This window comes from Oncorhynchus gorbuscha, linkage group LG17 (assembly GCF_021184085.1).
Source record: "Oncorhynchus gorbuscha isolate QuinsamMale2020 ecotype Even-year linkage group LG17, OgorEven_v1.0, whole genome shotgun sequence".
In the NCBI taxonomy this organism is placed as follows: Eukaryota; Metazoa; Chordata; class Actinopteri; order Salmoniformes; family Salmonidae; genus Oncorhynchus; species Oncorhynchus gorbuscha.
In genome coordinates this window covers 25,275,405-25,295,855 of record NC_060189.1, presented here as the reverse complement: position 1 = coordinate 25,295,855, position 20,451 = coordinate 25,275,405, and the positions used below count along the sequence as shown (strand labels likewise).

The window sequence follows — 20,451 nt, the reverse complement described above, 5'->3', positions numbered from 1 at the left end:
TCCGTTTCCATGTTCTAATCTCTTTAGGTGTGATGCGCCCCAGAGAGGCTTGAGCACACCCTGCGGGAACGCTGTTGTCTAGGAATGTGGTGTGTGGAAGTGACAGGGATTATGGGAAGGCTGGTGTGGGTGCCTGTGCTCTGCTATAACAAAGACTCTTGGCGTCCACGCTGCTACCCTGTCGACTCATATATTTCCCCATTTTAGTAATGGGACCGCAGCACTGCTGTATCTCTGTGCCTCTGCCACTCTGATGTTGTGGCCCTATATTATTTACAATTGTATGTTGGTGTGTAAAAGTGTACAATATGGAATGTGTAGTGTGAAATGGAAGATGAGACAGAGTGGTGATAAATGACGACAGGTAGTTCTCATGCCAGGTGAAATGGACCAATGGAAACATTTGAGCTGTGCAATTGAAGAGGTTTCGGGTTTCATGGCCTATTAAACTGATAAGAGTGAGGGCGCTTCATGCGCCAGAAAGTCCAACATGATAATGCACTGTATCACAGAGGTTAAATGCAGAAAATAGAGGCAGGTCGGCCAACTGTTTGAAATTCTACTGCAATGTTCTGTCATTTTGGTATTGCATCAAAACCCCAGTTCTTGCAATTCTACAGTCATCTTGTATGTTTGTGTGTGTTACTGATATTTATAAAAATCATATTTCTCAACTGAAAAATGTATTTTAATTCAGTCAATATGGCCAAATATGAATTATAGCACAGAGCTAGAAGAACCATTTCCAACTATATATCAACATTTATTGCAAATTGACCACATGTAACACCATCATAACAATTATATAGACAAATTTGCAAAGACTCTCTTATACGCAAATGTATCAGTCAAGTTATATTTCATACAAAACCTTGATGCAAAAACTACAATTCTCATTTCTTAATCTGTTTTTATGTAGAAAAATATTGTCATTGAATTGTACCCCAGAGAAAACAAGATCTGATTTATCTATATTCGTCCAGCAGAGGGTGTTGTGTAGGGCACACGCATTTATCAATTACATTTCATCTGAACAAAATTTCAATTTTCATGAGTGGGAGATGCAAACATTGGGTGAAAAATCTGTGTAATTGGAAACGGATTGGATAGAATCTGGCACAAATGGGTTTGTGCCCAAAAATGATCTGATGCATCCTGAAATAGCGTTTAGGGGGATGAATGCATTTTATGCTGCACCCCACACAGAGGTAGAGACAGTCATAAACCTTGCAACCAGCTCCTGTGTCCTTAAGCTTACCTCATCAGGCTCTCATTGTCACCAACACTGCCTCCATCTCTGTGTCCTCTCTGGACCAAAGGAGAGTCTGGGAGTGTGTGAACAGAGAGAAAGGGATGGAAAGACGAAAGAGAAGGGACCTGGTGCATGGGGAGGTTTGGAACTGGAGCGATACTCTCAGATCAGCCTACGTGTGTGCCTGTGTGGCGATGCATTGGGGAGGAAGTGTTATGGTGTGTTTGTGTGTGTGTGTGGCGGAGATGGGAGTAGTTTTGCTGTGTGTGTGTGTGTGTGTGCGTGTGTGTAGGGGGGAGAATCGAGAGAGGAAGAGAATGAGCATGCCGCTTAGGAAATGTCACACTGGGAAGATTTGCAGGTTTTGATCCAGGCAAATTAATGCAAAACCCCAGTGCAAGTATTTGATTTGGGAAAACTTTGGAGCAGACTTGTCTCTTAATAATAATGATTGGGTTTACATTAATTTCCTCCCCTATTGTCTTCCACAGGAGAGCTGATCACCGCTGCTTGTGAGCTGGGGGTAAGCGTTAGCCGTATTGTTTAATCAATTCACTCATTAACTCCTTTAAGCATCACGGAAGTTTAATTAAGCACGGGCAGAAAGCAGATTAATTTACTTTCAGTCCACAGGTTTTTCCCTTCTTTTCTATACACTTATTTGACTAAGTTGGAAGTAGAGAATGCTATAATTTGCAACCCGTTTTTCAAATCCAATTAAAGTCAATGGTAAGGCGATGGCTTTCTTAGGCTCTGCCTTATGTATGGTATAAGGCTCATTATATCTTTTTTTTGTGTGTGTGTGTAAGCTGGGAAGAATGAACTAAATCGGGTTAACAGTTATAATAAGTTTTATTATTTAATAAAGTTTATTACGCTGCTGTGATCCTTTTAGGGAGGCTGTGTCGGTGTCACTATGCCAGTAATCCTGTCGTTAGTGCCGCAGTCCGTGTGGCCTGCGTGTCTGGCCTCCCCAGTGTTTGGAGGTCCTCCCTGGGCCCGGGAACGCCGGCCCTCCCCTCTGATCCCCTGAGCTCTGGAGCTCTCTCTCCCCACAGCTCCCAGTGGCCTTGGTGTCCCTCCGCTGTCCTTTAGCTCTTTAACTATGAGCCGGTCCATCTGGATTTGCCCCCAAATCCCGTCTTTCCTACCTCCACCTCATGTTCACCTGTGTGGTGCTGCCTGCCTGTCTGACCCACCCATCTGTTTATCAAACTGGGATTTTTCACTGTCTCCCTTCACCCATTCTTTTTCTATTTCTCTCTCTCTCTCTCTCTCTCTTGGGCTCCTCCCCCTTCTCTGTGCCTTTTTACCGCCCACATTTCTTCTCCTTCTGTCTCTCCATTTGACCTCCCTTTGACCGCCCTCGCTTTAAAAGCTCCTCCAGTCTCTCACCACTCTCCTCAGACCTAGCTGAGGCTGGTTGTTGTGGACATACCCAGGGATCCAGTGAGCCTCGGCCGTGTCCATGATGATTGGTGGTGCAATCACTCTCTCACCTCTCAGTGGCGGCTCCATATGAAGGGCTGCCCCTGCTCTACGGCTGACCCAGCCTTATCTGTGTCAGGGAAGGAGTCTGTGTGTAATGACTGAGCCCTTATCGGCCTGGAGGAGACTTAGCGGCTAATTGCAGTGATATCTGGGATCCCCCGGGTGAGAGTGGCTGCGGCTCTGAGGGGGTTTGGGGGGCTGGTGTGCACCACGTGCTGCTGCACGGACCCCAGAGAGTTGCCTTGTCCTTGGGAAGTGATGAAGGGAGGAAGAGGAGGAGGAATGGTTTGTGTAGAGAGACAAAAGAGGGTTGAGAGGCCCTCTCATAGCAGAGTCAGTCAGTCAGTGGTCAGGACACAGTAACAGTATGGCTGTCTAGGCGTACCACTCCATCCCTTCACTTCCACCACCACTCCCCCTGGGGCACTCAGGTGCAGCACTGGTGGAAGTGAGGCTAATTAAAATGACAGGCTTTCATTACCCTGCTACCACCTCTCCCTTTCATCCTGCCTCAGCCCCGTACCCCCACTCTGTATAGTTCCACCACACTTATTTAAACATTTCCCACTCCTGAAATGCATTAGCCTGATATCCTGGGCCAGGAGTATTTCCTGAATGGGCCAGGAAAAACTTCTACCTATACACTGATGTCCTCAGGATAGTGGGCTCCCTCCTGTTGCTCTCCTCATCATCCCTCCCCCGGTTACTGTCCTCTCTCTCTCTCTCTGTTGGTGCAGGTGGCTCACCCCCCGGGATACCCAGTCTTCACCCTCTTAGCCTGGCTGGCTCTGTCCCTGCTGCCCTATCTCTCCCTCTCTGTGTCTCCGGCCCACAGTGTCAACCTGCTGAGCAGCTTGCTGGGGGCCGGGGCCAGCGGGGCCCTCTGCTTCACTGTCTGCAGGTAAGACTACAGCACATCGCTAGGGCTAGGCGTCTCTCCTGGTCAAGTCACCTAGTCAGGAAAAACTCCAGGTCCTTCTTATCTAATTATAATCAACATGGTTAGTCTGCTGCATCCAATAGTAATTCTGCTATTCTGCATGTTTGTCAATGATATAGATCAGTGGTACCCAAATGTTTTATAGTCCCGTGGACTGGAGGCAGGGCATGAAAGGGATAACGAATCCAGTTGTTTGTGTCATCTGTTTCGGGAAAGTACCTGGGTATATTGCGCACCCAACTCACTCAGATGCTTCGCTATTTCACATTTGACTTTGACTGTCCGTAAGCTTGAGTTCATTTGCGCACAAAAAAATCATACAATGATGGAAAGACCTGTGTGTTGTCCTTGTTCATGCAGACAGAGAAGAGCTACAACTTCTTAATTATAGCCTCAATTTTGTCCCGCACATTGAAAGTAGTTGTGGAGAGTCCCTGTAATCCTAGATTCATATCATTCAGGCCAGAAAAAACATCACCCAAATAGGCCAGTCGTGTGACAAACTCATCATGCAAGCGGTCAGACAAGTGAAAAATATGGTCAGCGAAGAAAACTTTAAGCCCGTTTCTCAATACAAAAAAACGTGTCAATACATTGCCCCTTAATATCCAGCGCAATTCTATCTGTTGTAATAGCGTTACATGGTCGCTGCCGATATCATTGCATAGTGCAGAAAATACACAAGAGTTCAGGGGCCTTGCTTTAACAAAGTTAACTATTTTCACTGTAGTGTCCAAAACGTCTTTCAAGCTGTCAGTCATACCCTTGGCAGCAAGAGCCCCTCGGTGGATGCTGCAGTGTACCCAAGTGGCGACGGGAGCAACTGCTTGCACTTGCAATACCACTCCACTATGTCTACCTGTCATGGCTTTTGTGCCATTATTACAGATACCAACACATTTTGACTACCAAAGTCCGTTTGATGTCAAAAAGCTGTCCAGCGCTTTAAAAATATCCTCTCATCCAGCTATATCATTGGCTTGTATGCGAAGCAGTAATTGTTTCAAAACATCTCCTGCCACGTCACTGATCCGTCGTGAAACAGTGTTGTTTGATGAAGGCAATGTCTGTATAGTTTTTTTTGCCTTTTCCCCTAACATTATCCCAGCCATATCCGCAGCAACAAGAAGAACTAAGTCCTCCAAAATAGTATGGGACTTGCCTGTCCTAGCCACTCGGTAGCTCACCATATAAGACACTTCTAGCCCCTTATTAATGGTATCTGTTGCTTTTATACATGTCTTACTACTCGAAAGTCGTCTTAATTTTCCCTCAAAAAACTCCAGTGGCTTATTTTTCAAATCGTCATGTTTTGTTTCTAAATGTCTGCGCAATAGTGAAGGTTTCATTGAGTTGTGAGATAGTACTTTTGCACATATAACACACTGTGGCTGAGGAAAGGCACAACTCTCAATATAATTGAACCACAAATCAATGTAGTTCTCATCAATATTTGCGCCTCTTCGATGGTCCAACGTCCCTGTCTGTTGTTCGGTGTTTTACCGGGTAAGGGGGCAGTAGCTCTTCAGCTGCATCTGATTCACAACTCTCAGTGTCCATGCTAGTTGGGCTAACAACGGATTACTGATGTTAGCATTGGATGTGCTCGTGGAAGCAGAACAACTTGTGTCATTGACAGGTGCAGGTGTAGTAGCGCTGGTATATGTCTCTATGGAAGCAGAACAACTTGTGTCATTGACAGGTGCAGGTGTAGTACCGCTGGTAGTAGCAGTACTACCAGTAGAGCTGGTATATGTCTCTATGGAAGCAGAACAACTTGTGTCATTGACAGGTGCAGGTGTAGTACCGCTGGTAGTAGCAGTACTACCAGTAGAGCTGGTATATGTCTCTATGGAAGCAGAACAACTTGTGTCATTGACAGGTGCAGGTGTAGTACCGCTGGTAGTAGCAGTACTACCAGTAGAGCTGGTATATGTCTCTATGGAAGCAGAACAACTTGTGTCATTGACAGGTGCAGGTGTAGTAGTGCTGGTAGTAGCAGTACTACCAGTAGAGCTGGTATATGTCTCTATGGAAGCAGAACAACTTGTATCATTGACAGGTGCAGGTGTAGTACCGCTGGTAGTAGCAGTACTACCAGTAGAGCTGGTATATGTCTCTATGGAAGCAGAACAACTTGTTGTTGCCCGGTGCAGGTGTAGTACCGCTGGTAGTAGCAGTACTACCAGTAGAGCTGGTATATGCCTCTATGGAAGCAGAACAACTTGTTGTTGACAGGTGCAGGTGTAGTACCGCTGGTAGTAGCAGTACTACCAGTAGAGCTGGTATGTGTCTCTATGGAAGCAGAACAACTTGTTGTTGACAGGTGCAGGTGTAGTACCGCTGGTAGTAGCAGTACTACCAGTAGAGCTGGTATGTGTCTCTATGGACGCGGGCCTTACTTGTTTTAACCATTTATACATTTTTGAGAAAATGGAACGAGCAGCAGCTATGTTTGGCTACACACCGACACTTCGTGGAATTCCATTTACATTTACATTTACATTTAAGTCATTTAGCAGACGCTCTTATCCAGAGCGACTTACAAATTGGTGCATTCACCTTATGACATCCAGTGGAACAACCACTTTACAATAGTGCATCTAAATATTTTAAGGGGGGTGAGAAGGATTACTTTATCCTATCCTAGGTATTCCTTAAAGAGGTGGGGTTTCAGGTGTCTCCGGAAGGTGGTGATTGACTCCGCTGTCCTGGCGTCGTGAGGGAGTTTGTTCCACCATTGGGGAGCCAGAGCAGCGAACAGTTTTGACTGGGCTGAGCGGGAACTGTACTTCCTCAGTGGTAGGGAGGCGAGCAGGCCAGAGGTGGATGAACGCAGTGCCCTTATTTGGGTGTAGGGCCTGATCAGAGCCTGGAGGTACTGAGGTGCCGTTCCCCTCACAGCTCCGTAGGCAAGCACCATGGTCTTGTAGCGGATGCGAGCTTCAACTGGAAGCCAGTGGAGAGAGCGGAGGAGCGGGGTGACGTGAGAGAACTTGGGAAGGTTGAACACTAGACGGGCTGCGGCGTTCTGGATGAGTTGTAGGGGATTAATGGCACAGGCAGGGAGCCCAGCCAACAGCGAGTTGCAGTAATCCAGACGGGAGATGACAAGTGCCTGGATTAGGACCTGCGCCGCTTCCTGTGTAAGGCAGGGTCGTACTCTGCGGATGTTGTAGAGCATGAACCTACAGGAACGGGCCACCGTCTTGATGTTAGTTGAGAACGACAGGGTGTTGTCCAGGATCACGCCAAGGTTCTTAGCGCTCTGGGAGGAGGACACAATGGAGTTGTCAACCGTGATGGCGAGATCATGGAACGGGCAGTCCTTCCCCGGGAGGAAGAGCAGCTCCGTCTTGCCGAAGTTCAGCTTGAGGTGGTGATCCGTCATCCACACTGATATGTCTGCCAGACATGCAGAGATGCGATTCGCCACCTGGTCATCAGAAGGGGGAAAGGAGAAGATTAATTGTGTGTCGTCTGCATAGCAATGATAGGAGAGACCATGTGAGGTTATGACAGAGCCAAGTGACTTGGTGTATAGCGAGAATAGGAGAGGGCCTAGAACAGAGCCCTGGGGGACACCAGTGGTGAGAGCGCGTGGTGAGGAGACAGATTCTCGCCACGCCACCTGGTAGGAGCGACCTGTCAGGTAGGACGCAATCCAAGCATGGGCAGCGCCGGAGATGCCCAACTCGGAGAGGGTGGAGAGGAGGATCTGATGGTTCACAGTATCGAAGGCAGCCGATAGGTCTAGAAGGATGAGAGCAGAGGAGAGAGAGTTAGCTTTAGCGGTGCGGAGCGCCTCCGTGATACAGAGAAGAGCAGTCTCAGTTGAATGACTAGTCTTGAAACCTGACTGATTTGGATCAAGAAGGTCATTCTGAGAGAGATAGCGGGAGAGCTGACCAACGACGGCACGTTCAAGAGTTTTGGAGAGAAAAGAAAGAAGGGATACTGGTCTGTAGTTGTTGACATCGGAGGGATCGAGTGTAGGTTTTTTCAGAAGGGGTGCAACTCTCGCTCTCTTGAAGACGGAAGGGACGTAGCCAGCAGTCAGGGATAAGTTGATGAGCGAGGTGAGGTAAGGGAGAAGGTCTCCGGAAATGGTCTGGAGAAGAGAGGAGGGGATAGGGTCGAGCGGGCAGGTTGTTGGGCGGCCGGCCGTCACAAGACGCGAGATTTCATCTGGAGAGAGAGGGGAGAAAGAGGTCAGAGCACAGGGTAGGGCAGTGTGAGCAGAACCAGCGTTGTCATTTGACTTAGCAAACGAGGATCGGATGTCGTCGACCTTCTTTTCAAAATGGTTGACGAAGTCATCTGCAGAGAGGGAGGAGGGGGGGGGGGTTCAGGAGGGAGGAGAAGGTGGCAAAGAGCTTCCTAGGGTTAGAGGCAATTCCCATGAGAGAGTAACGGTTAATGTGATTGGATGTTAATTATTTGACTGGGTTACCTGTATTTGACATTGTGTTGTTATTTCGCTGAACACTAGATGGTTTAATTTTATTTTTTTGCAGTGAAACGAGGCTACTCAGGTGAGGAAAAAAAAACTCACCCAAAGATTGGAAAATATAAATGTTTGAAAATGTGAAAAGAAATATATATATATATCATTTATTTTTAAAGTGAATTACATTTTAGAAATGGATAATTACTAAATGAGCCAACAAATGGGTTTTTAGCACAAAATGTAAATTCTCTTCGTAGCACAATTCTGTAATCCCTGAACATTTTCCAACTGACGTTTGCATCCTGCTGCTTGGTGAATGGACTGGTGATATTTTTGGGTCGTTTCTGACTGGCAGTGGTGTTCCTGATCCCCCTTTTCTGTATTCAGAGCAGAGTCCCACCACACTCCTCCCCCACAAACACACCCAGCCTGTTTACCCATCACCTACCCGTTGTGTGTGTATGTGTGTATCACACAGTCACAGCCCCCTCCAAGTGCCTGACACCCCCCATCACCCAGCATGCTCCCAATCCTGACATGGCACGATTTTTAATCTCCCCCTTCTGCACTCCTGGGTCTAAAAGGGACAGGATCCTCCCTCCCTCTCTCCCTCCCTCCAATCAGGACCTCAGAATGTTAGCCACTGTGTCTCTGTACATTCCCATGCCACCCTGCCTACGGCCCTCCTCCTGCAGCTCTGCCTGCTGACCCCATCATGTAAGGAGTCTTTTCCCCCTCTCTCTCTTTGTCTGCTTTTATCTCACACGGTTGCCTGGTCTATCTTACATCGACCGTTTGCTGATTTTGATAGTTTCCTACGTGTGCTCTGTGCACCATTGGTGGCAGCTTAATTTCAGACGTTTTCCCCATAGTTGTACATGTACATGGCCCATTTATGCATGCAGTGCTATTTTGAGAATGTACTGTGCACCGTGTTAGATTTTACCATTCCAACAAATAAATTGTGGCGTATGTTAGAAACTGTGCCATTTGTAGCACAGATACAGAACCAGCAAGCTGTTTTGGGCCAGAGAAAGCAGGTGATACAGGGCTGGTAAAGGGAGTGTCACTGTTCCCATGTGGGCTGCAGTGAGCTGGGTCCATTTCCTGTGTGCTTGGCCGGTGGTGTCTGGGTGGCAGGTGGGCTGAAGGGGATCAGGGTACAGGGTCAGCCCTGCTGGTGCAGGACAGGGGCTGGGGAGGAAGTGCTCTCTCCATGTGGACTGGCCCTCAGCCCGGACTGACTGACTTCAGCCTCACTCTCAGCCCCTGTCCTGCCTCTCCTCCCCTCTTCAGAGGTGACTCATAACCTGAAACCGGCCGGCCTCCCAAGAGAGGGCAGAGTAGAGGAACATTCTTATTATTTCTTTCCACTCTCACTCACTCCAAAAATCCCAGTATGTTAGTGGCTAGCCAGAGCTTAGTGAAATGGTGCGATTGATCGTTTATGAAACAAATTCCAAAACGCAGTTGAGTCCAAATCGGAGACAGAGACCGAGAGAATGAGATCCACAGAGCAACAAACCACAGAGGGAACAGTTAGAGAGTAGTTGTTCCTGTTCCCTCTGTGGTTTGTTGCTCTGTGGATCTCATTCTCTCGGTCTCTGTCTCCGATTTGGACTCAACTGCGTTTTGGAATTTGTTTCATAAACGATCAATCGCACCATTTCACTAAGCTCTGGCTAGCCACTAACATACTGGGATTTTGGAGACAGCATCTATGCATGCTGTCTGAAGATATTTGGACCACAACACATGGAAAGTTCTGCCCTGTTTGTAATCTCTAAGGATTTAGATCAAATTTTGGATTATAATTAAACTAAGTGAAAAGTCATTATGAGGACCCCCCTAATGGGCTGATGGGCACTGAGGACTTCAGCCAGAGCACCCAGTCATACCCTCTAAGCTTTTAAGTATGAATGTATAATTTACGCTTTTCAATTTGAAAAATAAGCATAAAGGTTTTAGTCATTATCTGTCTGGAGCATGATTTGGGTTGAGGCTGTGGCTGAAGTTCAGCTGGCAGACTTGGTATGGTACTGATAGGGCTTGAGGGGGCAAGGGGGGTAGATGGTTTCCGGAATGGTCGCTGGGGGCATTGGGTGCTTCGCCCGTGCCCGGTAGGGTGGCAGAGATGACATGCCACGCCCCTGTGGGGGTCCCTCCGGCCAGACCTGGCCCTCAGACTAAATGCCAAGACTGACCAGTCTGCACTCCCTCCCTGCTCAGCCCTCTCAGGAGCATTTGAGCTAATCTCACTAAGCTGAACTATAGTAATACCTATTCTATGTCTGTGATTGACATCTACCCTGGTTGGTATCCAATCTCCATGTAACTTTTGTTTGTATCCCAGCAGTATTTTGAGAGTGGTTACGCAAGTGGTTGCACCAGAGGAATAGTCACAGTTTCAAATGCGTAGGGCATTATAGCATTGAAGTTATTACATGATATCCACTCTTTTATTCTTTTCATGGACTTGAAAGCAGTTCCTCCAAAACAGTAAATTGCAAAAGACCTTGAAATGCGTCTGTAATATTCCCAACATAGCAAGCCTTTGATGTATCAATTTAAATTAGTCGGACAGATTGCTGTTTTTTAATGTGGTGGAATGTAAATTGATAGACTTGGAAGCCATTTCTCCCTAAACTGCCAGTTGCGTAAGTGTAAAATGTAGCACTTAGCTTCCCTTTGATTTGTCAATTACAGCACACTTGGCTTGATCACATGGTTTGATGGACAAAATTCCCGTCTCCTATGTTATCACACCAGGACTAAACAAGCCTTTAAGGACGGTGGCCATAATGATAATAATTAGTAAATCAAATGTTTTTTTTTGTCACATGCTTTGTAAACAACAGGTGTAGACTAACAGTGAAATGCACAGTTACGGGCCCTTCCCACAATGCAGAGAGAAAAATAGAAAAACAATAACACAAGGAATAAATAAATACACAATGAGTAACGATAACTTGGCTACCAGTACCGAGTGGATGTGCAGGGGTACGATTGCACTTGAAACTTCCTAGGAATAGAATGTGACCCTATCAGTCCTACAAAAGTCCTCTATACAGTCTCAGGAGGACTATAAGAACGTGTGTACCCTGTGAAAGGGGATAATCCAAAGAGCTCAGTATTTGGTGCTCCCTCATTTCACAGTTTATCTACTAAAGCTCCTCTGAATCTGTGCTACCTGAGAGGAATCTCTCTCACGCCGTTCCTATAGTAATCCTGAGACCAGAGACTGAGACGGAGTACACTGACACAGCCAGTGGAACGCTAAAACAACAAAAACACTGTCCCCACCAACATCCAACAATCAGCACTTATGACACGTCGTGTGATCGTACGATTACATAACAACAGGATTCGTGAGGCGCACCAAATGTGCCCCGTCCCCTCCCTCCCCCATCCCAAAGGCACACCGGCCGAGACACTCAGCTGCCAAGAGCGGGCCTGTGTGGACCAGCTGATACGTCAGTGGACCGCAGGGCGGGCGGTGTGCCAGACCATGCCTAGTGCCCAGTGCTGTGGCCCAGGCTCCTTATAGGGCCTCCACCATATGGCCCCGATGGTGCTCCCCCTCCCTACCCCCCACTGCTGCTCACTCAGGTGGCTTGTTTTTCCACTGGGCTGGGGCTGCTGGAAGGACATGTGTGGCGAGGTCATCACTGGATCAGTGTGTGTGTGTGTGTGTGTGTGTGTGTGTGTGTGTGTGTGTGTGTGTGTGTGTGTGTGTGTGTGTGTGTGTGTGTGTGTGTGTGTGTGTGTGTGTGTGTGTGTGTGTGTGTGTGTGTGTGTGTGTGTGTGTGTGTGTGTGGTTTTATAGGGATGAATGGGGTGGGGGGAAACAGCTGAGCGTCCCCCTTTCTCCATCCGCTACCCCCCTGCTGGTGGCAAGGCAGCCCCTCCCTTTCACATCTGTTGTGGTCAGGTAGAATCTACATCAAGGCACTTAGTGTTCAGAGCCATACTTCTCTCAACCATAGATTGAAGGGGGTAGTTGTATTGGTATTGTTTAAAAGCTCCTATGTTTGGACCTTTGCCCTGTCTGTATGATATCCTACTGTCTCCTGGGACATGAGGCCTCCTGCTCCTCTCACCCCCTATCCTCAGCATGACCAATGGTTCCCCCTAGGATTCATCCTGTAATACAGTTAAACAGATGTTTAATGAAGATGTTATTTCCTCATTACTGGCAGTGGGATGGGGATAGAGGGGGGTATGAGGGGGGTAGATAGACAGCATAACAAAGTACCAGTTTAATATTCCTCTCGCCTGTGGCCCTGAGATTGTGTCTGCCTCGGACGTAAATTGTACATCCCTCACCCACCACAGGCAGTCTTAATAAGACACCAGGCTAGTCGACGGATCAGACTCGGCAATTACAATTCAGCCAGAATTAGTTAATGGAATCTATAGAGTAACATTTATATATCAGTGGTGGCTGCCTAATGACTTTGTTGAAATAGCCGCAGCAGCAGCATAAAAATGGCTTTCTGTGAATCACATAAGCACCGGATTTCTGTAATTTGTTTTTTTCTGTTTTGTGTAATTTTTGTGTGTTGGGCTAGAGATTAAGATGGCATTCTGGGAGAAATTGTCATGTCAGTGGCTGCATTGTTTGAGCGGGATTGTGGTGATTAATTTTGCATGTACTCGGGAGCATTGGGCGAGGGCGGGTGCTCTCCTGGAGGAGGGGTGACTGAGGCACACTCCACTCTCTGGTCCTGATTTACCACTCCTCTTCTCTCCTATCTGCTGCTGTGGTTGCTGCTTCTGCCTGATTGGGGAATTTAAACAGGAATGTGTGCACATTTAGGAAGGTTTGTTTGCTAGCTGCTGGAAGGCTAGGTATTATGAATAAATAAATAAAAACATTTTTATAATGATATATGTAGCACCCATAATATCATGTGTATGATCTACTTAGACCTGTGTAATATATGCTTTATAGTAGATAGTTAAATTGTTACCTCTATTACTTAGCTTGGCCCAAAAACAGAGTTGCATGTCTGTTTCCCAAATGTGATGCAACAGAGTACTTAACCAGAAACACTGTCATATTATCTAAAGATCCTCAGTATTCAGCCCACTGTCCTGTCCTGGCCACATCTAAACCCTGGGGTGCCAGTGTTACTGAGCCAAGGCCAGCTGGAACCCTCTGTCACACCAGACCAGGCCAGGACACCACTTCATGGGCTTCATCCTAGCCTCTTCAGGAATGTGTGGTTCTTTTCCTGCCATGTCTCTCCCAAAGCGCCACGCACAGAGTGAGAGAACAGTGGAGGGCTGGTCTGCGATGGCACGGCTGTGGCATTATATGTGACAGTCCATCCCCTGGTCTGGCGCTTTGTGTTGCCTCATTCCCTACACATTCACTACAGACAGGCTGCTGGTGGCCCTTTGTGTTGCCTCATTCCATAAACATTCACTACAGACAGGCTGCTGGTGGCCCTTTGTTTTTCCTCATTCACTACAGACAGGCTGCTGGTGGGCCCTTTGTCTTGCCTCATTCCCTACACATTCACTACAGACAGGCTGCGGGGTGGCCCTTTGTGTTGCCTCATTCCATAAACATTCACTACAGACAGGCTGCTGGTGGCCCTTTGTTTTGCCTCATTCACTACAGACAGGCTGCTGGTGGGCCCTTTGTGTTGCCTCATTCCATAAACATTCACTACAGACAGGCTGCTGGTGGCCCTTTGTGTTGCCTCATTCCTACATTCACTAAAGACAGGCTGCTGGTGGGCCCTTTGTGTTGCCTCATTCCCTACACATTCACTAAAGACAGGCTGCTGGTGGGCCCTTTGTGTTGCCTCATTCCCTAAACATTCACTAAAGACAGGCTGCTGGTGGGCCCTTTGTGTTGCCTCATTCCATAAACATTCACTACAGACAGGCTGCTGGTGGGCCCTTTGTGTTGCCTCATTCCATAAACATTCACTACAGACAGGCTGCTGGTGGGCCCTTTGTTGCCTCATTCCATAAACATTCACTAAAGACAGGCTGCTGGTGGGCCCTTTGTGTTGCCTCATTCCATAAACATTCACTAAAGACAGGCTGCTGGTGGGCCCTTTGTTGCCTCATTCCATAAACATTCACTACAGACAGGCTGCTGGTGGCCCTTTTGTGTTGCCTCATTCCATAAACATTCACTAAAGACAGGCTGCTGGTGGCCCTTTGTGTTGCCTCATTCCATAAACATTCACTACAGACAGGCTGCTGGTGGGCCCTTTGTGTTGCCTCATTCACTACAGACAGGCTGCTGGTGGCCCTTTGTGTTGCCTCATTCCCTACACATTCACTACAGACAGGCTGCTGGTGGGCCCTTTGTTTTGCCTCATTCACTACAGACAGGCTGCTGGTGGGCCCTTTGTGTTGCCTCATTCCCTACACATTCACTACAGACAGGCTGCTGGTGGCCCTTTGTGTTGCCTCATTCCCTCCACATTCACTAAAGACAGGCTGCTGGTGGCCCTTTGTGTTGCCTCATTCCCTACACATTCACTAAAGACAGGCTGCTGGTGGCCCTTTGTGTTGCCTCATTCCCTACACATTCACTAAAGACAGGCTGCTGGTGGGCCCTTTGTGTTGCCTCATTCCATAAACATTCACTAAAGACAGGCTGCTGGTGGCCCTTTGTGTTGCCTCATTCCCTACACATTCACTACAGACAGGCTGCTGGTGGCCCTTTGTGTTGACTCATTCCCTACACATTCACTACAGACAGGCTGCTGGTGGGCCCTTTGTGTTGCCTCATTCCATAAACATTCACTACAGACAGGCTGCTGGTGGCCCTTTTGTGTTGCCTCATTCCATAAACATTCACTAAAGACAGGCTGCTGGTGGCCCTTTGTGTTGCCTCATTCCATAAACATTCACTACAGACAGGCTGCTGGTGGGCCCTTTGTGTTGCCTCATTCACTACAGACAGGCTGCTGGTGGCCCTTTGTGTTGCCTCATTCCCTACACATTCACTACAGACAGGCTGCTGGTGGGCCCTTTGTGTTGCCTTTGTGCTGGTGCCTCATTCCCTAAACATTCACTACAGACAGGCTGCTGGTGGGCCCTTTGTTTTGCCTCATTCACTACAGACAGGCTGCTGGTGGCCCTTTGTGTTGCCTCATTCCCTACACATTCACTACAGACAGGCTGCTGGTGGGCCCTTTGTTTTGCCTCATTCACTACAGACAGGCTGCTGGTGGGCCCTTTGTGTTGCCTCATTCCCTACACATTCACTACAGACAGGCTGCTGGTGGGCCCTTTGTTTTGCCTCATTCACTACAGACAGGCTGCTGGTGGGCCCTTTGTGTTGCCTCATTCCCTACACATTCACTACAGACAGGCTGCTGGTGGCCCTTTGTGTTGCCTCATTCCCTACACATTCACTAAAGACAGGCTGCTGGTGGCCCTTTGTGTTGCCTCATTCCCTACACATTCACTAAAGACAGGCTGCTGGTGGCCCTTTGTGTTGCCTCATTCCCTACACATTCACTAAAGACAGGCTGCTGGTGGGCCCTTTGTGTTGCCTCATTCCATAAACATTCACTAAAGACAGGCTGCTGGTGGCCCTTTGTGTTGCCTCATTCCCTACACATTCACTAAAGACAGGCTGCTGGTGGGCCCTTTGTTGCCTCATTCCATAAACATTCACTACAGACAGGCTGCTGGTGGCCCTTTTGTGTTGCCTCATTCCATAAACATTCACTAAAGACAGGCTGCTGGTGGCCCTTTGTGTTGCCTCATTCCATAAACATTCACTACAGACAGGCTGCTGGTGGGCCCTTTGTGTTGCCTCATTCACTACAGACAGGCTGCTGGTGGCCCTTTGTGTTGCCTCATTCCCTACACATTCACTACAGACAGGCTGCTGGTGGGCCCTTTGTTTTGCCTCATTCACTACAGACAGGCTGCTGGTGGCCCTTTGTGTTGCCTCATTCCCTACACATTCACTACAGACAGGCTGCTGGTGGGCCCTTTGTTTTGCCTCATTCACTACAGACAGGCTGTTGGTGGCCCTTTGTGTTGCCTCATTCCCTACACATTCACTACAGACAGGCTGCTGGTGGGCCCTTTGTGTTGCCTCATTCCCTACACATTCACTACAGACAGGCTGCTGGTGGCCCTTTGTGTTGCCTCATTCCCTACACATTCACTACAGACAGGCTGCTGGTGGCCCTTTGTGTTGCCTCATTCCCTACACATTCACTACAGACAGGCTGCTGGTGGCCCTTTGTGTTGCCTCATTCCCTACACATTCACTACAGACAGGCTGCTGGTGGCCCTTTGTGTTGCCTCATTCCATAAACATTCACTACAGACAGGCTGCTGGTGGCCCTATGTTTTGCCTCATTCACTACAGACAGGCTGCTGGTGGGCCCTTTGTGTTGCCTCATTCCCTACACATTCACTACAGACAGGCTGCTGGTGGCCCTTTGTGTTGCCTCATTCCCTACACATTCACTACAGACAGGCTGCTGGTGGGCCCTTTGTGTTGCCTCATTCACTACAGACAGGCTGCTGGTGGCCCTTTGTGTTGCCTCATTCCCTACACATTCACTACAGACAGGCTGCTGGTGGGCCCTTTGTTTTGCCTCATTCACTACAGACAGGCTGCTGGTGGCCCTTTGTGTTGCCTCATTCCCTACACATTCACTACAGACAGGCTGCTGGTGGGCCCTTTGTTTTGCCTCATTCACTACAGACAGGCTGCTGGTGGGCCCTTTGTGTTGCCTCATTCCCTACACATTCACTACAGACAGGCTGCTGGTGGGCCCTTTGTTTTGCCTCATTCACTACAGACAGGCTGCTGGTGGGCCCTTTGTGTTGCCTCATTCCCTACACATTCACTACAGACAGGCTGCTGGTGGCCCTTTGTGTTGCCTCATTCCCTACACATTCACTAAAGACAGGCTGCTGGTGGCCCTTTGTGTTGCCTCATTCCCTACACATTCACTAAAGACAGGCTGCTGGTGGCCCTTTGTGTTGCCTCATTCCCTACACATTCACTAAAGACAGGCTGCTGGTGGGCCCTTTGTGTTGCCTCATTCCATAAACATTCACTAAAGACAGGCTGCTGGTGGCCCTTTGTGTTGCCTCATTCCCTACACATTCACTAAAGACAGGCTGCTGGTGGGCCCTTTGTGTTGCCTCATTCCATAAACATTCACTACAGACAGGCTGCTGGTGGCCCTTTTGTGTTGCCTCATTCCATAAACATTCACTAAAGACAGGCTGCTGGTGGCCCTTTGTGTTGCCTCATTCCATAAACATTCACTACAGACAGGCTGCTGGTGGGCCCTTTGTGTTGCCTCATTCACTACAGACAGGCTGCTGGTGGCCCTTTGTGTTGCCTCATTCCCTACACATTCACTACAGACAGGCTGCTGGTGGGCCCTTTGTTTTGCCTCATTCACTACAGACAGGCTGCTGGTGGCCCTTTGTGTTGCCTCATTCCCTACACATTCACTACAGACAGGCTGCTGGTGGGCCCTTTGTTTTGCCTCATTCACTTCACAGACAGGCTGCTGGTGGCCCTTTGTGTTGCCTCATTCCCTACACATTCACTACAGACAGGCTGCTGGTGGGCCCTTTGTGTTGCCTCATTCCCTACACATTCACTAAAGACAGGCTGCTGGTGGCCCTTTGTGTTGCCTCATTCCCTACACATTCACTACAGACAGGCTGCTGGTGGCCCTTTGTGTTGCCTCATTCCCTACACATTCACTACAGACAGGCTGCTGGTGGCCCTTTGTGTTGCCTCATTCCCTACACATTCACTACAGACAGGCTGCTGGTGGCCCTTTGTGTTGACTCATTCCATACACATTCACTACAGACAGGCTGCTGGTGGCCCTTGTTTTGCCTCATTCACTACAGACAGGCTGCTGGTGGGCCCTTTGTGTTGCCTCATTCCCTACACATTCACTACAGACAGGCTGCTGGTGGCCCTTGTGTTGCCTCATTCCCTAAACATTCACTACAGACAGGCTGCTGGTGGCCCTTTTGTGTTGCCTCATTCCCTACACATTCACTACAGACAGGCTGCTGGTGGCCCTTTGTGTTGCCTCATTCCCTACACATTCACTACAGACAGGCTGCTGGTGGCCCTTTGTTTTGCCTCATTCACTACAGACAGGCTGCTGGTGGCCCTTTGTGTTGCCTCATTCCCTACACATTCACTACAGACAGGCTGCTGGTGGCCCTTTGTGTTGCCTCATTCCCTACACATTCACTACAGACAGGCTGCTGGTGGCCCTTTGTGTTGCCTCATTCCCTACACATTCACTACAGACAGGCTGCTGGTGGGCCCTTTGTGTTGCCTCATTCCCTACACATTCACTACAGACAGGCTGCTGGTGGCCCTTTGTGTTGCCTCATTCCCTACACATTCACTACAGACAGGCTGCTGGTGGCCCTTTGTGTTGCCTCATTCCCTACACATTCACTACAGACAGGCTGCTGGTGGCCCTTTGTGTTGCCTCATTCCCTACACATTCACTACAGACAGGCTGCTGGTGGCCCTTTGTGTTGCCTCATTCCCTACACATTCACTACAGACAGGCTGCTGGTGGCCCTTTGTGTTGCCTCATTCCCTACACATTCACTACAGACAGGCTGCTGGTGGCCCTTTGTGTTGCCTCATTCCATACACATTCACTAAAGACAGGCTGCTGGTGGGTCCTTTGTGTTGCCTCATTCACTACATTCCCTATTCACTAGACAGGCTGCTGGTGGGCCTTTGTGTTGCCTCATTCCCTACACATTCACTACAGACAGGCTGCTGGTGGGCCCTTTGTTTTGCCTCATTCACTACAGACAGGCTGCTGGTGGGCCCTTTGTGTTGCCTCATTCACTACTACAGACAGGCTGCTGGTGGCCCTTTGTGTTGCCTCATTCCCTACACATTCACTAAAGACAGGCTGCTGGTGGCCCTTTGTGTTGCCTCATTCCCTAACATTCACTAAAGACAGGCTGCTGGTGGCCCTTTGTGTTGCCTCATTCCATAAACATTCACTAAAGACAGGCTGCTGGTGGGCCCTTTGTGTTGCCTCATTCCATAAACATTCACTAAAGACAGGCTGCTGGTGGCCCTTTGTGTTGCCTCATTCCCTACACATTCACTAAAGACAGGCTGCTGGTGGGCCCTTTGTTGCCTCATTCCATAAACATTCACTACAGACAGGCTGCTGGTGGCCCTTTGTGTTGCCTCATTCCATAAACATTCACTAAAGACAGGCTGCTGGTGGCCCTTTGTGTTGCCTCATTCCATAAACATTCACTACAGACAGGCTGCTGGTGGGCCCTTTGTGTTGCCTCATTCACTACAGACAGGCTGCTGGTGGCCCTTTGTGTTGCCTCATTCCCTACACATTCACTACAGACAGGCTGCTGGTGGGCCCTTTGTTTTGCCTCATTCACTACAGACAGGCTGCTGGTGGCCCTTTGTGTTGCCTCATTCCCTACACATTCACTACAGACAGGCTGCTGGTGGGCCCTTTGTTTTGCCTCATTCACTACAGACAGGCTGCTGGTGGCCCTTTGTGTTGCCTCATTCCCTACACATTCACTACAGACAGGCTGCTGGTGGGCCCTTTGTGTTGCCTCATTCCCTTTCACTACAGACAGGCTGCTGGTGGCCTTTGTGTTGCCTCATTCCCTACACATTCACTACAGACAGGCTGCTGGTGGCCCTTTGTGTTGCCTCATTCCCTACACATTCACTACAGACAGGCTGCTGGTGGCCCTTTGTGTTGCCTCATTCCCTAACATTCACTAGACAGGCTGCTGGTGGCCCTTTGTGTTGCCTCATTCCATACACATTCACTACAGACAGGCTGCTGGTGGCCCTTTGTTTTGCCTCATTCACTACAGACAGGCTGCTGGTGGGCCCTTTGTGTTGCCTCATTCCCTACACATTCACTACAGACAGGCTGCTGGTGGGCCCTTTGTGTTGCCTCATTCCCTACACATTCACTACAGACAGGCTGCTGGTGGCCCTTTGTGTTGCCTCATTCCCTACACATTCACTACAGACAGGCTGCTGGTGGGCCCTTTGTGTTGCCTCATTCCCTACACATTCACTACAGACAGGCTGCTGGTGGCCCTTTGTTTTGCCTCATTCACTACAGACAGGCTGCTGGTGGGCCCTTTGTGTTGCCTCATTCCCTACACATTCACTACAGACAGGCTGCGGGGTGGCCCTTTGTGTTGCCTCATTCCCTACACATTCACTACAGACAGACTGCTGGTGGCCCTTTGTGTTGCCTCATTCCCTACACATTCACTACAGACAGGCTGCTGGTGGGCCCTTTGTGT

At 48.8% G+C, this 20,451-nt stretch overlaps 1 protein-coding gene across 2 annotated transcripts in view; it reads left to right on the top strand.

Moving 5' to 3' along the window:
- tmem260 (transmembrane protein 260) overlaps positions 1–20,451 on the top strand; it is a 70,544-nt gene that overhangs the window by 15,536 nt on the left and 34,557 nt on the right. For both annotated transcript variants that reach the window (XM_046308763.1, XM_046308762.1), the window contains exons 5-6: positions 1,744–1,775; positions 3,481–3,644. In XM_046308763.1, the coding sequence (XP_046164719.1) occupies positions 1,744–1,775; positions 3,481–3,644 (196 nt within the window). The remainder of the gene's footprint in view (positions 1–1,743; positions 1,776–3,480; positions 3,645–20,451) is intronic.